Source organism: Microcaecilia unicolor, chromosome 9 (genome assembly GCF_901765095.1).
Source record: "Microcaecilia unicolor chromosome 9, aMicUni1.1, whole genome shotgun sequence".
Taxonomy (NCBI): domain Eukaryota; kingdom Metazoa; phylum Chordata; class Amphibia; order Gymnophiona; family Siphonopidae; genus Microcaecilia; species Microcaecilia unicolor.
Window position 1 is genome coordinate 11823946 of NC_044039.1, and position 20359 is coordinate 11844304.

At 45.9% G+C, this 20359-nt stretch overlaps 1 protein-coding gene across 4 annotated transcripts in view; it reads right to left on the minus strand.

Moving 5' to 3' along the window:
• OSBPL8 (oxysterol binding protein like 8) overlaps positions 1–20359 on the minus strand; it is a 164812-nt gene that overhangs the window by 121945 nt on the left and 22508 nt on the right. For 2 of the 4 annotated variants that reach the window (XM_030214139.1, XM_030214140.1), the window contains exons 2-3: positions 17898–17997; positions 428–467 (exon numbers count right to left, since the gene is read on the minus strand). The exons of 1 other annotated variant lie outside the window; for it this stretch is intronic. In XM_030214139.1, coding sequence (XP_030069999.1) covers positions 428–467; positions 17898–17936 — 79 coding nt within the window. In that variant the 5' untranslated portion in view covers positions 17937–17997. Of the gene's footprint in view, positions 1–427; positions 468–17897; positions 17998–20359 lie in introns of those variants that run through there. One more of the 4 variants, XM_030214142.1, reaches the window with a different exon arrangement.

Consider the following 20359-nt stretch of genomic DNA (forward strand, 5'->3'; position numbering starts at 1 on the left):
GTTAGCTGGAAATCTTGTGGATTGTTAGTTCTGGTTTGTAACTTTAATTTAGTAACTTAAAAATAGTGGAATTCATTATGACAGCAGTCTGGCACTGAATTCAGTTGTGGAGGTTTCAGAGCTATAGCTGCATCAAAACAAGATGTAAATAATTTCTAGTCATATGACCTAGTATAGACCAAATAACCACAGGATCTTACTTTCCAGAATTTAAATTTTCACCTTTTATGACCCAGAGAATAAAGCAAAACAGAAATGCTCCAGTTGTGGGTCTAAAAGTGCTTCAGGGGCTACAAAGGGGGTGGACAGCATCCAGGTTTAATGAAAAGTCTTAAACATGTTCCTTCTCGCTGTGTCCCATATGTTTTTCTATTTCTACCAATAAATCAAAGCAGAATTTGATGGAGAAAATGCTCTGATCACTTACATGATGGTGCAAGGGAGTCTTTGATCTCAACCTGATTCTGCTGTGGAAGTGCAATTGGTGGTTAGAAAGCAGAGAAAGTCCAGATCGGGAAGCAGCAATTTAGGGAAGCGGCACAAAAAGGAGTAAAGAAAATGACAAAGAACACACATATTAGTGAGTGAATGAACATAAACCATGCTTAGCACCACTGCCAACAAAAATCTTAATCACTATTTTGGATTATAGAAAAGCGGATGAATTGACATTGTTTTGAATTATCCTTTAACTTGCACATCAGCAAAAGATCTCTCTTTGGGTGTTAAGATCAACCTCTTAAATACAATATATGGATGAGGATAAGGCTTGGTCCCTTCTTCCGGTGAATTTTTTTTTTCACGCGGGGGGGGGGGGGGGGGGGGATTTCAAATAAACCTCTAACAAAACAGAGAAGATGTAGCTTCTCAAAGAAACTAATGGAAAAAGTGCATTTCATTTCAAAATTTATATTCAACCCTCAGTCATAAGTAAAGCAAAGCATAGTACAATAAGGCAGAACAGCATATAGTACAAAAGTGTGAAGTAATTTAAAAACAACATGCCATCCTCAACCAAAAGAATATTCTCCAAGGAATGGGACATTCTCATTTCTTATACTAAGTCTGTACTGTTAAGTTCAAGACAAATTCCATATAATGAAACCACACACACAATTCTGGGAGCATACAATGAAGTGCATCAGAGTTAAGATCTAAATATTTCCTCACTTAATGTGCAATTAAACTCTGGAATTCATTGCCAGAGAATATGGTAAAAGCAGTTTGCTTAACAGGGTTTTAAAAAGGTTAGTATAATTTCCTAAAAGATACGTCCATAGCCATTATTAAGATAGACTTGGGGAAATCCACTACTTATTTTTTAAGATAAGCAGCATAAAATCTGTTTTACTATTCTTGGGTCTTGCTAGGTACTTGTGACCTGCATTGGCCACTGTTAGAAACAGGATACTAGGCTTGATGGAGACAACCACACAGTGTGGAGGAACACTCGGGTCCCTACGTGCACCAGCAAGACAAAGTCCAAGGAGTACCGTAGAAGGGAGACATCAGTTCCAACAAGGTGATCTTTATTACATATTTAATAAAGATCACCTTGTTGAACTGACATCTCCCTTGGTCTTTCGGAAGAGTCCTTCTAACCTACTCCTTGGACTGGGCTTGATGGACCTTTGGTCTGTTTCAGTATGGCAACACTTACGTTCTCATATTAAAATAATACTAGTTTAAAAGGGACAATATTAGGCAAAACCTTGCATTGGTGACTCCAACAAAATGTCTCGGACTAATACAGATGGGAGACGGGGGGGGGGGGGGGGGGGGGTGGATAAAAAAACGAAAAAGTGATAACTGTGCATAAGGTAAATTGTTTGTTAAACTCCTGTTTTGAGAAATGTATTTTGACTTGGCAATGTGGTTGGTGATGGGGAGAATTTGTACCTGTTTTGTGGTTATCAATAAAAACCGTTGAAAATAAAATAATACTAGTTAGACAAAAATCAACTGACTACTAGGTAGAGATTACATATTTTCTAAATAACAATGTCTTAACAGATTTCCTAAAAACATCATAATTTGCTAATTGTCTTACAGATATAGATAATGTATCCCACATTTTTGTTGCTTGATAAAATGGCAAAGACAAAATTAAAGACCAACCTGTTCAGAGAAACTTCTCAAAAGGACCCTTCTTAAAAAACAGGACATCAGAACTGTACCAGAATTAGTTAACATTGAATTATTCTTATTTTGGTTACTTTATCACATTGTCATTATTGAATGCTTTTCACTACTCTTGAAAGGGTAAATTAGGCCTTACCTGCTAATTTGCTTTCCTTTAGTCCCTCCGGACCGGCCCAGAATGTGACTGATGGGTTGTGCACGCCTTCCAGCAGGTGGAGACTGAGAAAAAAACTGTGACTCTAGGGAGCCAATAAGAGCCCTTGCCCGTCAGAGAAAGATCCAGTAATAGAGTATCAAAGCAGAAGAAAAGAAGTACCTAATCTGTGCATCCAAAAAACCTGAGCAGCCACCGGCACATTGCCAACCAAGGGTGAGTGCCTGAAAACATATCTTTGTTTTTTTTTTTTTGTTTGTTTGTTCTGTTTTTCAATAGTGAAACAAACTAGCAACACAGCTCCAAAAGAAAAACGATACGGAACCTCTGAAAACTCAGATACCTGAAGGGAGGGATCTGGGCCGGTCCGGAGGGACTAAAGGAAAGCAAATTAGCAGGTAAGGCCTAATTTACCCTTCCTTAGCGTCCCTCCGGACCGGCCCAGAATGTGACTGATGGGACGTAACAAAGCAGTGAAATCATGGGAGGGACCCTAACAGCCCCACCGACAACACGCGCGCCCCAAAATCAACCGAGCGACGACTGAGAATGTCCAAACGGTAGTGCTTAGAAAAGGAATGCAAGGACGACCAGGTCGCCGCCCTGCAAATGTCCTCCGGAGGAACCATACAACGCTCTGCCCACGAAGTTGCCTGACCTCTTGTAGAATGAGCTTTGACATGGTCCGGAACTGTTTTCCCAGAAATAAGATAGGCCGAAGCAATCATCTCCTTGAGCCAACGAGAAATCGTGGGTTTAGAGGCCATGAGCCCCTTACGCGCACCTCCAATCAAAAGAAATAACCGATCAGATCTCCGAAAGACTTCCGTAGATTTAGTATAGTGCTTCAACACCCGCTTGACGTCCAAACACTTCAAACTCCGCTGCTCCTGCGAGCCAGAAAATGAACCTAAGACAGGCAAAACAACTGGCTGAGAAACATGAAACCGAGATACCACCTTGGGAAGAAAGGAAGGAACCGGCCGCAAAACTACGCGATCTGGACAGAATTCCAAAAAGGGAGACCTACACGACAAAGCCTGCAACTCCGAAACTCGCCTGGCCGACGCAATGGCCACCAAAAACACCGCCTTCAGAGTTAAATCCTTCAAAGAACAGGACGACAAGGGCTCAAAAGGAGGTTTAGTAAGAACCGATAGCACCAAATTCAGATCCCACGAAGGGAACGCACAAGACAATGGGGGACGAAGAAGATTAACCCCTTTAAGGAAACGTACCACATCCGGATGAGTAGCTAACGACTTCCCTTGGATAGGACCGCGAAAACATGACAAAGCTGCAATCTGCACTTTAAGGGAAGACAACGCCAAACCTTTGTCAAACCCCCGCTGCAAAAAATCCAAAATCTGCGACACCGAAGCCGCCAGAGGAGAAATAGAATACTCCGAACACCAATCTTCAAAAATCCTCCAAGTACGTACATAATTCAAAGAAGTAGAACGCCGTCGGGAACGCAGCATAGTAGCAAGAACCTGAGCAGAATAACCTTTCTTTGCTAACCTAGCCCTCTCAAGAGCCAAGCCGTAAGACAGAATCGACCCGGATCCGGATGAGCGACCGGACCCTGCGACAACAGATCTGGAGTGACCGGAATCCTGAAGGGAAGATCCACCAGAAGACGTCGAAGGTCGGCATACCACGGCCTTCGAGGCCAATCTGGCGCCACCAGAATGAGACGACCCTTGTGAGCCTCTACCTTCTGCAGCAGACGACCTATCAGAGGCCAAGGAGGAAACGCATATACTAGCCCTTCCGGCCAGGATTGAAGAAGAGCGTCCACCCCGTGCGCTTTGGGATCTCTGCGACGACTGTAGAACAGAGGAAGCTTTGCATTGACTGCGGACGCAAACAGATCCATCCTGGGAGCCCCCCAACGATCCACCAACCGACGAAACGCCACCTCGCTTAACGACCACTCTCCGGGATCGAGGAGGTGACGACTGAGAAAATCTGCTTGAACATTGAGCGTTCCTGCTACATGAGCCGCTGACAGAGCCACCAGGTTGACCTCCGCCCATTGCAGAAGCCGCGCCGCTTCTCGCTCCAACGGTAGACTCCTCGTCCCTCCTTGCCGATTGATGTATGACACCGCCGTGGCATTGTCTGACATTATTCGCACTGCCTGCCCTCTCAACAGATGACGAAACCTCAGGAGCGCTAGACGGATGGCCCTGGTTTCCAATAGATTGATTGAATTGCTGGTCTCTGGAAGAGACCAGAGACCTTGAGCAATCTGCCCCTGACAGTGAGCACCCCAGCCTTGAAGACTGGCATCCGTCGTTACTACAACCCAGCTGGGTTGCTCCAGAGGTGAACCCTTGGTTAAATTGGCTCTCCGTAGCCACCATCTCAGACTGGCCCTGACTTGCAACGAAAGTGGCAGATGGTGATAAAGCGATCCGGTCTGGGATGACCACCTGGAAAGAAGGGACCTCTGCAAAGGCCGCATGTGAGCCCTGGCCCAGGGCACCGTCTCTATTGCTGCCGCCATCAAGCCCAGAATCTGAAGATAATCTCTTGCCGACGGACTGGACATCTGTAAGAAGATTCGAATCTGAGCTTGCAACTTGAGCACGCGAGCCGGAGGAAGAAACACACGGCCGAGCCTCGTATCGAAGAGGACACCCAGATATTCTAAGGACTGAGAGGGCTGAAGATGACTCTTTTGTAGATTGACTACCCAACCGAGGGAGCGTAAGAACTCGACTACCCGAGCCGTCACCTGAACACTCTCTTGGAAAGACTTTGCCCGAATCAACCAATCGTCCAAATAAGGGTGGACTAACACACCTTCTGTTCTGAGAGCTGCCGCTACCACCACCATGATCTTGGTAAACGTGCGGGGAGCCGTAGCTAGGCCGAAAGGAAGAGCCCGAAACTGAAAATGGTGGCCTAGAATCGCGAAACGAAGAAACCTCTGATGTGCCGGACGAATTGGAATGTGAAAATAGGCTTCTGTAAGATCTAGCGAAGTCAGGAACTCTCCTGCCCGCACCGCAACAATGACAGACCGAAGAGTTTCCATCCGGAAAGAGGGCACCTTGAGAGCCCGATTGACCCCCTTGAGATCTAAAATGGGACGGAAAGTCTCGTCCTTCTTGGGCACCAGAAAATAGATGGAGTAACGGCCCTGACCTCTCTCCGCCGACGGCACCGGACAAATCGCTCGAAGATCCAGAAGCTTGCGCAGAGTAAGACGAACAGCTCCGGCCTTGATGCGAGACCGACAAGGCGATTGCAGGAAAGCATCTGACAAGGGACGAGCAAACTCTAATGCGTACCCGTCTCGAATAACTTCTAGAACCCACTGATCTGAGGTAATTTGGGCCCACCTCTCTTGAAATTGCGCCAACCGAGCGCCCACTGGGACCAGAGGCTGGGCCCGCACACCTTCATTGCTGCGAATTGGAAGAGGTGGAAAAGGAACCCCCTGTCCCCCGACCTCCTCGACGACCTCCCCGAAAGGACTGAGTTCTTTGGGCAAATCTAGACCGAGGGCCTTGAAAACCTCTGGTTGAACGGAACCGACGAAAATCACGCCCTCTGCCACGAGCGGAAAAAGAACCACGACCAGAACCTCTAGGCCGATCCTCCGGTAACCTCGGAACTTTAGCCTCACCTAAGCTATTCACCAGTTTGTCTAGCTCCTCTCCAAACAAAAAGGAGCCCTTAAAAGGAAATTTGCTTAGTTTGGACTTAGAAGCCGCATCCGCAGACCAACCACGAAGCCAGAGAGTACGGCGAGCCACAACTGAAAAAGCCATAGACTTTGAAGAGGCCCGAAGCAAATCATACATAGCATCTGCCAAAAACGCAGAAGCCATCTCCAGCTTAGCCACATCGTGGTCAATGGCCGAAAAATCATCCGAAGGACGGTCCAAAACCCGCTCGGACCACCGGAAACTTGCTCGTGCAACCAAGGAACCACAGATGGCGGCCTGCACTGCCAGAGCTGAAACATCAAAAACATTCTTTAACAGGGATTCAATCCTGCGATCCTGGGGGTCCCGCAGTGCCGTGCCACCATCTACCGGCACTGTGTTCCGCTTAGTCACCGCAGAAACCACAGCATCCACTACCGGAGAACCTAAAAGCTCTTTATCCGCCTCAGGAACAGGGTAAAGCCTGCCCATGGCTCTAGCCAACCGAAAACCAGAATCCGGACGCTCCCACTGAGCCTGGACAATATCCCTTATGTCTTGATGCATGGGAAAAGACTTGCCGGCCCTGCGAATTCCTTTTATCAGCATATCTACCTTCCTAGTCTCAACCACAGTACTATCCTGGTCATCAAAACGAAGCGTAGAGGAAACTTGAGAAATAAGCTCCTGAAGGTCATCCTTATGAAATATTCTGACCACTGAAGGATCCTCCCCTAAGGAAAGGGGATCACCCTCATCTACCGTCTGAGAAAAATCCTCTGAAAAAATCTCCTCAGGAAAGCCTGACTCCTCTGCTAAAACCGGGAGCTCTGGATCAGGATCAAAGGAGTCCTCCTGCTCTGCCTGCAGGGACTGCCTGACTCTCTTTAAAGGCACAGCAGAGCCTTCCAGGGAATCCTGTGCTGGAGGTACAGCAGGAGCTGATTGATGTAATAAAAATGCCTGATACATTTGAAGGACAAACTGCGGAGGAAATCCAGCAGCTCCCTGAGGCAACAATGAGGCTGAAGACTGTTGAACAGAAGGCAGAGAGGCCCTAGGGGCATCAGGCCCAGCAAGATCCAAAATGGCGGGCGTTCCCGCCAAAATCGGCAACGAGGGAGCGGGAGACGCGACCGCAACACGGGAACCCGAATCGGCCCCCCCCCGACGCCTGTAGCACTGAAGCCGGCGATTTAGCTGGTCCTACACCCTGCTCCTCAAAAATCTCATCTGCCGTACAAAACTTACATACTCCGCTTGAACCGAGGCCCCGACGCTGACAGACGGAGCAGCGCCGCAAGCGCTCAGACATCGCGAACAGCTGATCGCCAAAACAAACAACAGCCCCCGAAAACGAAAGTAAAAGCGCTACTCGGCAGAAAACAACAACGGAGCTGCCCTGCTTGCTCAAATAGACTCAACCACAGTAGTGCTGACAATCACGGAGCCCAAAGCCCGGATTCGCTTTTTTTTTTTTTTTTTTTGAAAGAGCAGCTGCCTCTCCCTGCCTCTACAGTTCTCTCTACTGAGGAGCTGGAGGAAATTCACAGGAGTCAGCCTGTTCCAGACAACAGACTGCTACTGAAAGCATCTCAATATCAATATTATGCTTAGATAATAGGGAGGAATAGGGGGGGAGGGACTCGACCATCCGAGTGTGACACCCCCGGGGCAAAAGAGACCCCCACGGACCTCAGCCCCAAATAAGCAGGTTTTTTTTTTTTTTTTAAGCAAATGCACAGGAGAAACTGAACCTTTTACCAGAAAAAAATGACACTAGAGAAAAGAAAAGAATGAGACTGAAGGACTCACCACCTTCCACCTGCTGGAGACTGAGATTACTGGATCTTTCTCTGACGGGCAAGGGCTCTTATTGGCTCCCTAGAGTCACAGTTTTTTTCTCAGTCTCCACCTGCTGGAAGGCGTGCACAACCCATCAGTCACATTCTGGGCCGGTCCGGAGGGACGCTAAGGAATGTATTGATTACCGATTTTATTCTAATTTACTGTGTACTCTATATACTCTGATTGGAACATTCTTCTGCATTTCTTATTCCGGAAATGGCGATCGCCACTACGGTATTTGTAAGCCACATTGAGCCTGCAAAGAGGTGGGAAAATGTGGGATATAAATGCAGAAAAAAATTAAATAAAATTCCCTTATATTTTATACCTTTACACGTTGGAAATACCAATTTCGATTGATCATGCGTCTCATACCTTTTGGTAGAATTTGAGTCATCCAATGGCTAAAAGACTTATTTTTTAAATATGTATACCCTAAATGGTCATGCTATCAATTTGCACCTAGACCTATGACAATCCTGGATCCCCTTCAGCTCCAAAAGGAATTCCAGGATTTAGGAGTCACACATGAAAAGCAGCATACACTCCTACAAAATGTAGGCTCGAAGAGGGATCCAACAGATATTCGTAGATTTCACCACCAGTTGTCATTGGGCTGAGATTTAGGAGTCCTGCTTTAGTTTTTAGCTTATGCTTTGGAAGCCATGTTACCCTGCTCCCTGCAACAGAAGCAGCTTAGTTCCCTTCCAGCACTGAGAGTGCGTAGCTTTCAGTCCAGTAGTTCCCAAACTATAGGTAGGGAGCTTAAACAGTATCACAGAAACAGGGTTGCTTCCCCTCCCCTTGGGCCTCCACTATGACCCATGGCCAGTATCATCAGCCAGCATGGAGGCAATATGTCACCGAACATTCATGTCCTCTTCCTTTCTCTTCAGTGGTGTCCTGTTAGATTGGAACCCCAAGAGTACTGGGATGTGTGATTGCACACTTACACAGGGCCCTGTGCTAACTGCTGTTGCTTTCATGCTTTTGATAAGTGGAGGGAGAGTGGAGAGGAAGTAGACAAGAGGGGGAAGGAGGAAAGGGGAGATCTGCTATTTAAGCTTCGTCATCATCTGGTAGTTATGTGAATTTTAAGATTGAAAATAGGGTTATACTGAATATAAGCTCGGAATGCACTGCTTTAGTCTGTACAAACACTGGCATTACAGACAACTACCATTTTATTGAACTACGTAAATGTGTCTTTTATAACATTTTCTAGGTGGAAAATGCAGCAGTGTTTGGTTCTTCCATTTGCATCATGTTTTAGTTAACAAGAAAACAACCAGTTGGAAAAATATGTAGAGGTCTGTTTTTTTTTATTGCTTTATATGTAAAAGGTTTGTGAATTTTTCCCTGGTATAAAAAACATTACAGACAGGTTGGCATTGGTGTTAATGGGGTTGCTATTAGTTTTGTCACCAAGATTTGTTTTCAATCACCATAGTTATTCGTTGATAAAAGACGAAGTAGATATTCCGAACAATGTACTATCTTAAGAAAACCAAGTTGTTAGATAGTTCCACTTCCTAACTAGTGGGCCGATGATCAGAAGCAAACGCGGGTGCTAGAAGCTATTAGTGCCATACTAGTGCCCATGTTTGCTACCACCCCTGAGCGCACCCCAGGATACACCTCCATTCTCCCCAACCCCCTCAAAACAAGTTCACAGAGGGCTGGAGATCTGGTGGATCTGCAGCCCCCCTAATCCCCCCCTCGCACCCCTCAAAAAAAAAGCCCTGGTAGCCTAGTGGCTCCCACAGACTTCTAGCCCCTGTGTTGGACAGGTCCAGGCTTTTGACAGCGCGGACCAGTCAAACAAATGCGGGAGGATTGTGTGCTCAGGCACAATCCTCCTGCACTTTTACCCTATGATCAAAGATAATAGCTTGCTTAAAATTGCATGCTTTTATCTCTGATCATAGAGTGCTGTTTGCAAAAGCGAAGGCCTTTTGATCATCTGCACACAGAAGAGTTAATAAAATTGTTTCAACTAATCTATACCAAAGCAGTAAGAACAGCTAATGTCCTGTAGAACCACTCTACTTCATGAGCTGAAACAAAGCAGCTAGACTGATTAATTTGATTCCATTTCAAATCACTCATCTGAAAGATTTATACACTGATAAAAGTACAATTGTAAAAGAAATGCGACTTTCTCAGGGAAAAGGGGACGCACGCACAGAAACTTGAAGAGATTGAGAAGAGCATTGAGGAGCCAACGCGAAAGGCAGAACAGCACTTCGGCTATCGGGGGTTTGGGTCCCCCGTCAAAACAGGTAGTCGACAACGGCGGCGGGGGGGCAGTTTTCGGTGGGAAGGGGGGGTCGACAGGAGGTTCGCGGAAGGGGGGTCCACGGGCCACAATGCGGGGGGCGGGGGGGGGGGGGTTGAAAACGGAGGGAGAGCAGACTGTGAAACACCGAGGGAGGGTGGGGGATTGCCTGCCTAGCGCCCGTTTCCTTGGTTTCAGAAACGGGCCTTTTTCCTAGTTGTATTATAAATTGTTTCATCTAACCGAGTTCACAAAAGTCACCAGAAACAAAAAAATAAGGTTTTAGACACCTTTTCCCACAGATGGTCACAAATGTTTATTTGTTCTAACTGCATTGCATGTGGGAAAGTCATAAATGAACAGCTACATTTTCATGTTTGGGAAAAAAAAATAAAGTAATAACCACAGAAGCCCAAAGTCTATGGCTAGAGAAGACAATCTAAGGAAAAAAAAATTCTACCTTGTCCCAGTGATTTCAAAACCTTTCCTTTTCCAGTATGTTCTAACAGCTCTTCCAGCTTCAGGAGAGAAAATTTATATTTAAGGAGAGTTAGGCAAACCTACCACTCTATTATGTTGAAATTTAGTGTAAGGAGTGTCAGCTACTAGGGCCTGAAGCTCTCTGACCCTGCAAGCTGAAGTGACCGCCACCAGAAACACAACTTTCCAGGTTTGATAGGGGGCTTTGTCAATAACAAACCTTGCATGAAGCAAACAACTAAGCACTAACTGCACCAAGATGAACCCTTACAGAGTTCGTTTTCAAACCAGACTTAGGTGCAGGAAACATTCAAGCAGTTTTTGTGTAAGCCAAGTGAGGGGATCTAAGGCAAGACTGCAAACCTTCTCCACTTAAATGAGTAAAACCTCTTAGTGGAATCTTTCCTGGAAACCAGCAAGATACAAAACACACCCTCTGGCAAATCTAAGGATTCGAATTCTATGTTCTCAACATCCAAGCCGTGAAGGCCAGGTATCGGAGGTTGGGATGAAGGAATCCCTTGTTCTCCATGGAACTTTGGAGGACAACTTAAGAATAGAAAACCAGATCTGCCTCAGCCAGTAAGGAGCTATTGGGATCATAGTTCTCCGGTCTTGCTTGAGTTTCAGCAAAGTCTTCTCTATGAGAGGGACTGGAGGATATGTATACAGAAGACTCTCCCCCCAATGTAGGTGAAAGGCATCTGATACTAGTCTGCCTTGAGATCTGAGCCTGGAACAGAACTTATGGACTTTGTTGAGGGGCAAAACACCCTCCCCCCCCAGTCTCGTCCAATCTTAACCAATACATTTAGGAATCTTCAGGCTATTGACCCTTCTACTCTGTCCTCCAGTGTTTCAAATCTCTTCTCTACCACTATGTTATCAAAGTCTGTCAATGAAGCTGTCTCTTCCTATAATACTATTCTCTCCTCTGCTCTGGATAATCTCGCTCCTCCCAATCCCCATTCTGTAAAACGTAACAAACCCCAGCCTCGGCTGACCTCTAGAATCCGCTACCTACGTTCCTGTGCCCGCTCTGCCGAACGCCTTTGGCTGAAATCCCGTGCCCATGCTGACCATACATTTCAAATTCTTGCTGACCTCATTCCAGTCTGCTCTTTTACTTGTCAAACAGGACTATTACATCCAGTTGACAAATTCTCTTGGCTCAAACCCTCAACATCTCTTTGCCACACTTAACTCTCTCTCTCCTCAAAGTACCTTCACCTGAAACTCCCCCTTCACTTTCCCCCCAGACTCTGGCTGAGTACTTTCATGATAAGGTTCACAAGATTAAACTTGAATTCTCAACCAGGTCACTTCCACCTCTCCTTCCCTTAGTCCATTCTTTCAACCCTCTAACCCCTGCCTCCTTTTCTTCCTTTTCTGAAATCACTGAAGAGGAAACTACACCTTATTTCCTCCTCAAAACTAATTACCTGTTCCTCTGATCCTATTCCCACCCCTCTTCTTAACACTATCTCTCCTACTGTCATCCCTTTAATCTGTCATATCCTCAATCTTTCACTTTCCACTGCGACTGTTCCTGATGCCTTCAAACATGCCATAGTCACACCACTTCTTAAAAAACCTTCATTGGACCCTACCTGTCTTTCCAACTATCGCCCCATCTCCCTCCTCCCTTTCCTATCCAAGATACTTGAACGTGCTGTTCACCACCGTTGCCTTGACATTCTTTCATCTCAAGCTATTCTTGATCCACTTCAATCTGGCTTTTGCCCCCTTCATTCAACTGAAACAGCGCTTGATAAAGTCTCCAATGATCTGTTCCTGGCCAGATCCAAAGGTCTCTATTCTATCCTCATCCTTCTTGATCTATCTGCTGCTTTTGACACTGTTGATCACAGCCTACTCCTTGATACGCTGTCCTCGCTTGGATTTCAGGGCTCTGTTCTTTCCTGGTTTTCTTATCTCTCCCTGCGTACCTTTAGTGTATACTCTACTGGTTCCTCCTCTACTTCTATCCCACTGTCAGTTGGTGTACCTCGGGGATCTGTCCTGGGACCTCTTCTCTTCTCCATCTATACTTCTTCCCTTGGTACTCTGATCTCATCCCATGGTTTTCAGTATCATCTTTTCGCTGATGACTCCCAGATCTACCTATCCACACCAGAAATCTCAGCCGAAATCCAGGCCAAAGTATCAGCCTGCCTGTCTGGCATTGCTGCCTGGATGTCTCAGCGCCATCTGAAACTAAACAGGACCAAGACTGAGCTTATCATCTTTCCCCCTAAACAAGCCTCTCCTCCTCCCCCATTCTCTATTTCTGTGGATAACATTCTCATCCTTCCTGTCTCATCAGCTCATAACCTTGGGGTCATCTTCGACTCCTCCCTCTCGTTCTCTGCACATATTCAGCAGACTGCTAAAACCTGTCGTTTCTTTCTCTATATCATCACCAAAATTCGCCCTTTCCTTTCTGAGCACACTACCAGAACCCTTATCCACACTCTTATCACCTCTCGCTTAGACTATTGCAACTTGCTTCTCACAGGTCTCCCACTTAGCCATCTCTCTCCTCTTCAATCTCTTCAAAATTCTGCTGCACGACTAATATTCCGCCAGTGTTGTTATACTCATATTAGCCCTCTCCTCAAGTCACTTCACTGGCTTCCTATCCGTTTCCGCATACAGTTCAAACTCCTCTTATTGACCTATAAGTGCATTCATTCTGCAGCTCCTCAGTACCTCTCCACTCTCATCTCTCCCTACATTCCTCCCCGGGAACTCCGTTCACTGGGTAAATCTCTCTTATCTGCACCCTTCTCCTTCACTGCTAACTCCGGACTCCGTTCCTTTTATCTTGCTGCACCATATGCCTGGAATAGACTTGCTGAGCCGGTACGTCAAGCTCCATCTTTGGCAGTCTTCAAATCTAAGCTAAAAGCCCACCTTTTTGATGCTGCTTTTAACTCTTAACACTTATTCACTTGTTCAGAACCCTTATTTTATCATCCTCACTTTAATATTCCCTTATCTCTTGTCTGTCCTAATTAGATTGTAAGCCCTGGTGAGCAGGGACTGTCTCTTCATGTTCAAGTGTACAGCGCTGCGTATGTCTAGTAGCACTATAGAAATGATAAGTAGTAGTAGTAGCAAAAAGATCCAAGGAGGGGGTTCCTCACTGTCAAAAGATCTTGCAGGTTACGCCCATACTGAGAGACCACTCATGCGGTTGCAAAACCTTGCTCAGTCTTTCTGCCAGCCAGGCAGTTGTCCTTTCCTGGTAGGTAAATGGCTCAGAGGTCCATTCCATGAAGGAGGGCCCACTTCCACATCCCCACTGCTTCCTGACACAAGGGGTAGGATCCCATACCCACCCTGCTTGCTCACATAGAGCATTGCAACCTGGTTGTCCATTTGAAAGAGAATAATTTTGTTCTGTAGCTGATCTCTGAAAGCCTTTAGAGCGTTTCAAATGGCCCTCAGCTCAAGGAGGTTGATAGGGAGATCTGTTTCCTAAGCAGACTAAGTCCTTTGCATGTGAAGGCCGTCTATATGAGCTCTCCAACCCAGATTGGATACATCCATTGTTAGTATCTTCTGAGAAAGTGGAATTTGGAATGGTAGTCCCACAGTCAAATTTGACTGAATTGTGCATGAGAAAGTGGAATTTGGAATGGTAGTCCCACAGTCAAATTTGACTGAATTGTGCACCAGAGAAGGGCATGAATCAACTCTGGATTACATCTGTAAGATTCCCAGCTGCCTTGGACCACTAGGAAGCTAAGGTCCACTGGGCTGCTCTCAAATAGAGTCATACAATGGGAATGACATGTACTGTTGAGGCCATGTGGCTCATCAATCTCAACATTTGCCGAGCTGTAACTACTTGCTGCTTCTGACCTGTGTGGCCAGTTTTGTTAAGGTTTCTGCTCTTGCTTATGGGAGAAAAGCTCGAGTCTGCAATGTATCTAGAAGGGCCCCCCTATGTACTCCAATCGCTGGACCGAGAGAAGGTGGGACTTCGGGCTGTTTATGATGAACCCTAGTAATTCCATCACCTGAATAGTTAGACGCATTTGACTGTCACTCTGTCCTGGGATGTGTTTTTGACCAGCCAATTGTCCAGACAGGCAAACACATACACTCCCAGTTTATGTAAATACACTGCAATTACCACAGAACACTTGGTGCATACTCTGGGAGCTGGCGAGAGGCCGAAAAGAAGAACGCGATACTGGTAGTGATATTTCCCTATTCAGAATCCAAGATACTTTGTGCGACTGGAAAGTATCGAAATGTGAGTATAGGTAACCTTTAAATCCACAGAGCATAGTCAATCTTTCTCCTGAATCATGGGAAGAAGGGTGCCTATGGAAATCATTCTGAACGTTTTGTTCAGGGCTAGGTCTAAGATGGGACGAAACTGCACACAGTATTCATGGCGCAGTCACACCATGGAGCGATACAAAGGCATTATAACATTCTCATTTTTGTTTTCCATTCCTTTCCTAATAATTCCTAACATTCTATTTGCTTTGTTAGTCATTGCTGCATACTAAGCAGAGGGTTTCAACATACCAAAGATGACACCTACATCTTTTCCCTGGGCAGCGACTCCTAATGTTAATGTTAAAACTTGCATCACGTAGTTATAGCTTGGGTTCCTCTTTCCCATATGAATCACTTTGCACTTGCTCACATTAAGCATCAGTTGCCATTTTGTTGTCCAGTCTCCTAAGGTTCTCTTTGCAACCACATCCAAAGCGATTTACCTGGGGCAACGGAGGGTTAAGTAACTTTATCCAGAGTCACAAGGAGCTGCAGCGGGAATCGATCCCAGTTCCCCACGACCAAAGTCCGCTGCATTAACCGCTAGGTTACTCCTCTTCCCTGGGCTCGCTGATCTCATCACATGGTTTCCAGTACCATCTCTATGCTGATGACACCCAGCTTTATCTCGCCCCTTCTACCTCGCATCACCTTATGCCTGGAACAGACTTCCAGAGCCCATACGCCATGCGCCCTCCCTCCCCATTTTCAAGTCCTTACTCAAAGCCCATCTCTTCTCCCTTGCTTTTGGCGCCTAATCACCCTCCCCATTCATGTTACCTACACTGACTACATAGTTTGTAACCTTTAGATTGTAAGCTCTTTTGAGCAGGGACTGTCCTTCCCCATGTTAAACTTGTACAGCGCTGCGTAACCCTGGCAGCGCTATAGAAATGCGTAGTAGTAGTAAGGTTCTCTTGCAATTTTTCACAATCCTCTTGCAAATTTAACAATTTTGAATACTGCGTCATCAGCAAATTTAGTTACCTTACTACTTATTCCCATCTCAAGTTTATAAATATGTTAAAAAGCAGTGGTCCCAGTACAGACTCCTGGGGAAATTGAGAATACTAACCATTTAATCGTATTCTGTTTTCTATCTTTTAACTAGTTCTTTATCCACAATAGGACATTACGTTCTATTCCATGACTTTCTATATTTAAACATTTTTATTGATGAAACAAAATAACTACATCCAATATCTGGCATAAACACAAATGCCACCGTCAAACTTTCAAAATAGAAATACAATGATAAAGTCCATCATCAAAACTTTTTAACAGTTTCTCCCATCCCCCCCTAACCCTTCCTCCTTCCCCTCTGCATAATTTCAAACGTTTTTTATTGACATTGTATCAGCACCAACATTGTCATGCCAGCTCTGTTTCAGTCTATATATACAACAATTGCTAACTAGCATACAGCATTTATAAATTTTTTGCCAACATTATTATCCCATCAATCATACCAGTCCTCCCCCCGCCCTCTCCCATTCCCTCCCTTCCCCCCCCATTTTACCCCAGACCTGGATAACCATTCAGTTCAGCCCGTAGAGTTCACCTTGTATTTAAAAGCAAACTACGGCCTCTAGGGCTTAGACTTTGCAAATAAGGGCCCCAAATAGCCAGAAATGTAACTCTCTTTTTCTGCGAGAGCCTAGATTCCCCCGCCTCCCACGATACCAGCTGATGTAGCTGATTTCTCCAGTGCCAGTAAGCCGGAGGATCTTTGACCGTCCAGTATTGTAAAATACATTTCCTGGCCAAGAGGCTCATCTTACGGAGCATCAATGTTTCAAAACGATTCTGCCCTCTAAAGGACCCCGGGATGTCTAAAATCAGTTGCTCAACTGTCCCCAAAATCCGCTGCCCTAACCGCTCCTCCCAAAATCCTCGAACTCGAGCCCAGAACCTTTTTAAAATTGGGCAGCTCCAAAACATGTGCAGCATTGTGCCAGGATGTCTTCCACATTTAAGACAGTCCGGGCTTCGATTTCCTCCCATATGTGCTAATTGAGCTGTAGTTACATATCCCCTATGGATGCAGCGATAGGCACATTCTCTCAAACGAGCCTCCGATACTAACAGGGGTATTCGTGCTATTGATTTAGTGATGTCCCAGGAGGTCACTGCAACTCCCAATTCCTTTTCCCAAGCACTCCTTAGCTGTCTATAGTCCCTGGGGGGCAGCCATCCTGATATTGTTTTATAAAGCGAGGATATTGTGATTCCTCCCTCACCAAAGGAGTGAAAAAATTCTCGTATCCTTTCCCCCATCCGAGTTCTCAAGGGATCTGTCGGTAAAGAAGTGAGGTAATGTCGCACCTGACATATTGCAAATCTATTTTCCATGACTTTCTAATTTCCTCAGGAGTTGTTCATGAGGTGTTTTGTCAAAACCAGGGAAAACTAGATGACCAAAGAAAGCTGGAGGTCCAAAGAAAACAAGTCACAAGATGACCAACAGAGCTTGAAGGTTTATTCTCAAATGTTAAAAATGGGATGTGCTGGTACATGTGACAAAACACGGGCCAATTATCAGCTGTAAAGCCTTCTTCAGGGGTCATGTAAACAACGCAGCTAGCAAGTGAAGAAAATCCTAATCTAGATGCAAGCAGCATGCATTTTTAGCAAAATCACAAAGAGGCTAGCGTCTTAGTCCACAGTCTTATTAGTATTATTTCCCAATTTGTTAACCTCCCTAGTTTCTGATAACGTTTCTGCATCTGCCTGTTCATCCTGGCCAGGTGGACAGAAGTATACTCCTATCACTATCCTTTTCCCCTCTACACATAGAATTTCTATCCATAGGGATTCCGAGATGTGTTTTGTGTCCTGCAGAATTTTTAATCTATTCGATTCAAGGCCCTCCTTAATGTATAATGCTACCCTTCCACCAATTTGATGATCCACCCTATCACTGCAATATAATTTATACCCTGGCATATGACAGTACAAAAAAGTACAGAACATTTTGAAACCAAGCAAAATATTTAATCTCCTTAATAAAAGGAACTTAAAAATAACTCCTCACCAAAGTGTTCTCAGGTTCCCCTTCTAGAACAGTCTCCATGTCCAAATGACTGCCTTTTAGTTCAATTATAACGCTACCATTCTTCCATCTATATTATATCCTACAACAAAACAGAATCATATGATCAGTGACATGATTAAAACCAAGATGAATTACAGAGCAATCTGTTTAATATTTAAGACTAGTAAAAGAGGCCCGTTTCTGTGTAAAATGAAACGGGCGCTAGCAAGGGCTCCCCCCCCCCCCACCACCCCTCACCCTCCCATGGGAGTTCCCTGCACCCGTCTTTGGAGTTCCACACCCTCGTTCGTTTGTCCGTCCCTCTCTGTCCTCAGAGTTCGAGCCCTCTTCCCCTTGGAGTTCCATGCCCCCTACCTCCCTCCCTCCCTCCCTTCCGCGTTCCAGGCGCCCCTCCCCTTCGAGTTTCAGGACCCCCCTCCCCTTACAGTTGCAGGACCCCACCTCCCGTTGGAGTTACAGGCCCCCACCTGCCGTTAGACTTCCAGGACCCGCCCCTCCCCTTCCAGGACCCGCCCCAAGACCCCCTCCCCCCTCTCTCGTCCCAGGACCCCCTTCCCCCCTCTCCGGTCCCATGCCCTATGGTCCCGCCCTTCCGCAAACAGGAAATGAGGGCGGGACCAGAGGCACAGCTGAAACAGAAGCGAAAGCGAAGCCAGTCTGAAGCGGCGTCCATGCGTGCTGGACTTCACTGTTGCCGGCGGAGCAGGAGGTAAAACATTTTAAAGAACAGCTGGCACTTACGAAGGGCAGGGGCAGCCGCACAAGTCCTGCTTGCACTTGGAGGCCACAGAGAGAGAGGGAGGGAGGCGCTGGGCGGTGGGAATCTGAGGGGGGGCGTGGAACTTGGACAGATGGGAGTGGAAGGAGGGAGGGAGGGAGGGAGGTGGGGGTCATGGAACTTGGAGAGGGGGGGAATTCTTTACTCACCTCCGGTGGCTGGTACTGGGTTCCTTTCCCTCTGACTTCCCATTGGTCCGCCCTGTGACGTCGTCCCCAGGGCGGACCAATGGGAACTGTGTTACGAACCCAGTCATCCAGATGGAGGTGCAAATTATTATATAGGATGAGGGTGGATTACTTTACTGTAAATCATCTTGAAAGTAGACAGGCTGTACAGAATTGTCTGTCTGCATTTAACCTTCACACCATGTCAAATTAATATGTTGGCAGTCTCCTGCGTGAATTTAATGAGTGCAATGAAACTCCCTTGTTATGATACCCATGTGGAATTATGTGCAAGAAAAATTAATTCTGCATGAGTAGTGTAAAATTCTGCTAAATTCTAAAAACTATACTTGTCAAAATTAATATAGCCATTGCCTGAGTTGTAAGGTAAAATTATGCCCTACCTGATAATTTTCTTTCCTTTAACGTAGCAGATTAATCCAAGAACTTGTGGGTTAAGTCCGCCTACCAGCAGGTGGAGATAGAGATAAACTAAAGGCAGTGATGCCAGACTGCCAGCTCCTTCCTCAGTTAGTATGTCATTCATAAGCATTTGCCAAGGCCAAAAATATGAAACCAATAACAACCAGAAACCATCCTCACTACGAAAAACAGAGAACCAAATAAGAACTTCGAAATAACTGCAACTTGATCCAGAAATCGGAATCCTTTCCATGTTCCCACATCTGTCTGAACTCTGCAAAAGAGAACCCAGAAGGAAAAAATAGCCACACTGCGCGGAAAATGAAAAAAACGTTGGCTGAACTAGGGAGAGATCCTGGATTCATCTGCTGCGTTAAAGGAAAGAAAATTATCAGGTAAGACATAATTTTACCTTCCTTGTCACTTGCAGCAGATGAATCTAGGAACTAGTGGGATGTACCAAAGCATTCCTTAAGTAGGGTGGGAAGCCGATGCTCCCCCCGCCAACACTCCCTCCCCACAACTCGCATCCTCCCGAGCAGACACGTCTAGCCTGTAATGCTTTGCAAAAGTATGACGGGACGCCCAAGTAGCCGCCTGTGCCCGAGTAGAATGCACCTTCAGGGCCACTGGAGACGCCCGCCCTTGTAGCAGATATGCCACTCCAATAGCTTCCCTAATCCAGCAAGCAATGGAAGCCTTAGAAGCAGCCTCACCTCTTTTCAATCCTGACAAGAGCACAAAGAGATGATCCGAGTGGCGAAACTCGTTAGAGATCTGCAAGTACCGAAACAAGGCTCTCCACACGTCCAGGAAACGTAGCAAGGCAAACTCCCCCGGATAATCCTCTCTTCGAAAAGACGGAAGATAAACCGCCTGATCTGACATAGAAAGCCAAAACCATTTTGGGTAGAAACAATGGTACCATCTGGATCGACACCCCTGCTTCAGAAAACTGCAAAAAAGGATCTCTGGAAGACATCCTCCTAGCCGAAGAAATGGCCACCAAAAACACTGTCTTAAGTGTTAGATCCTTCTCAGAAACCTTATTCAACGGCTCAAATGGTGGGGTC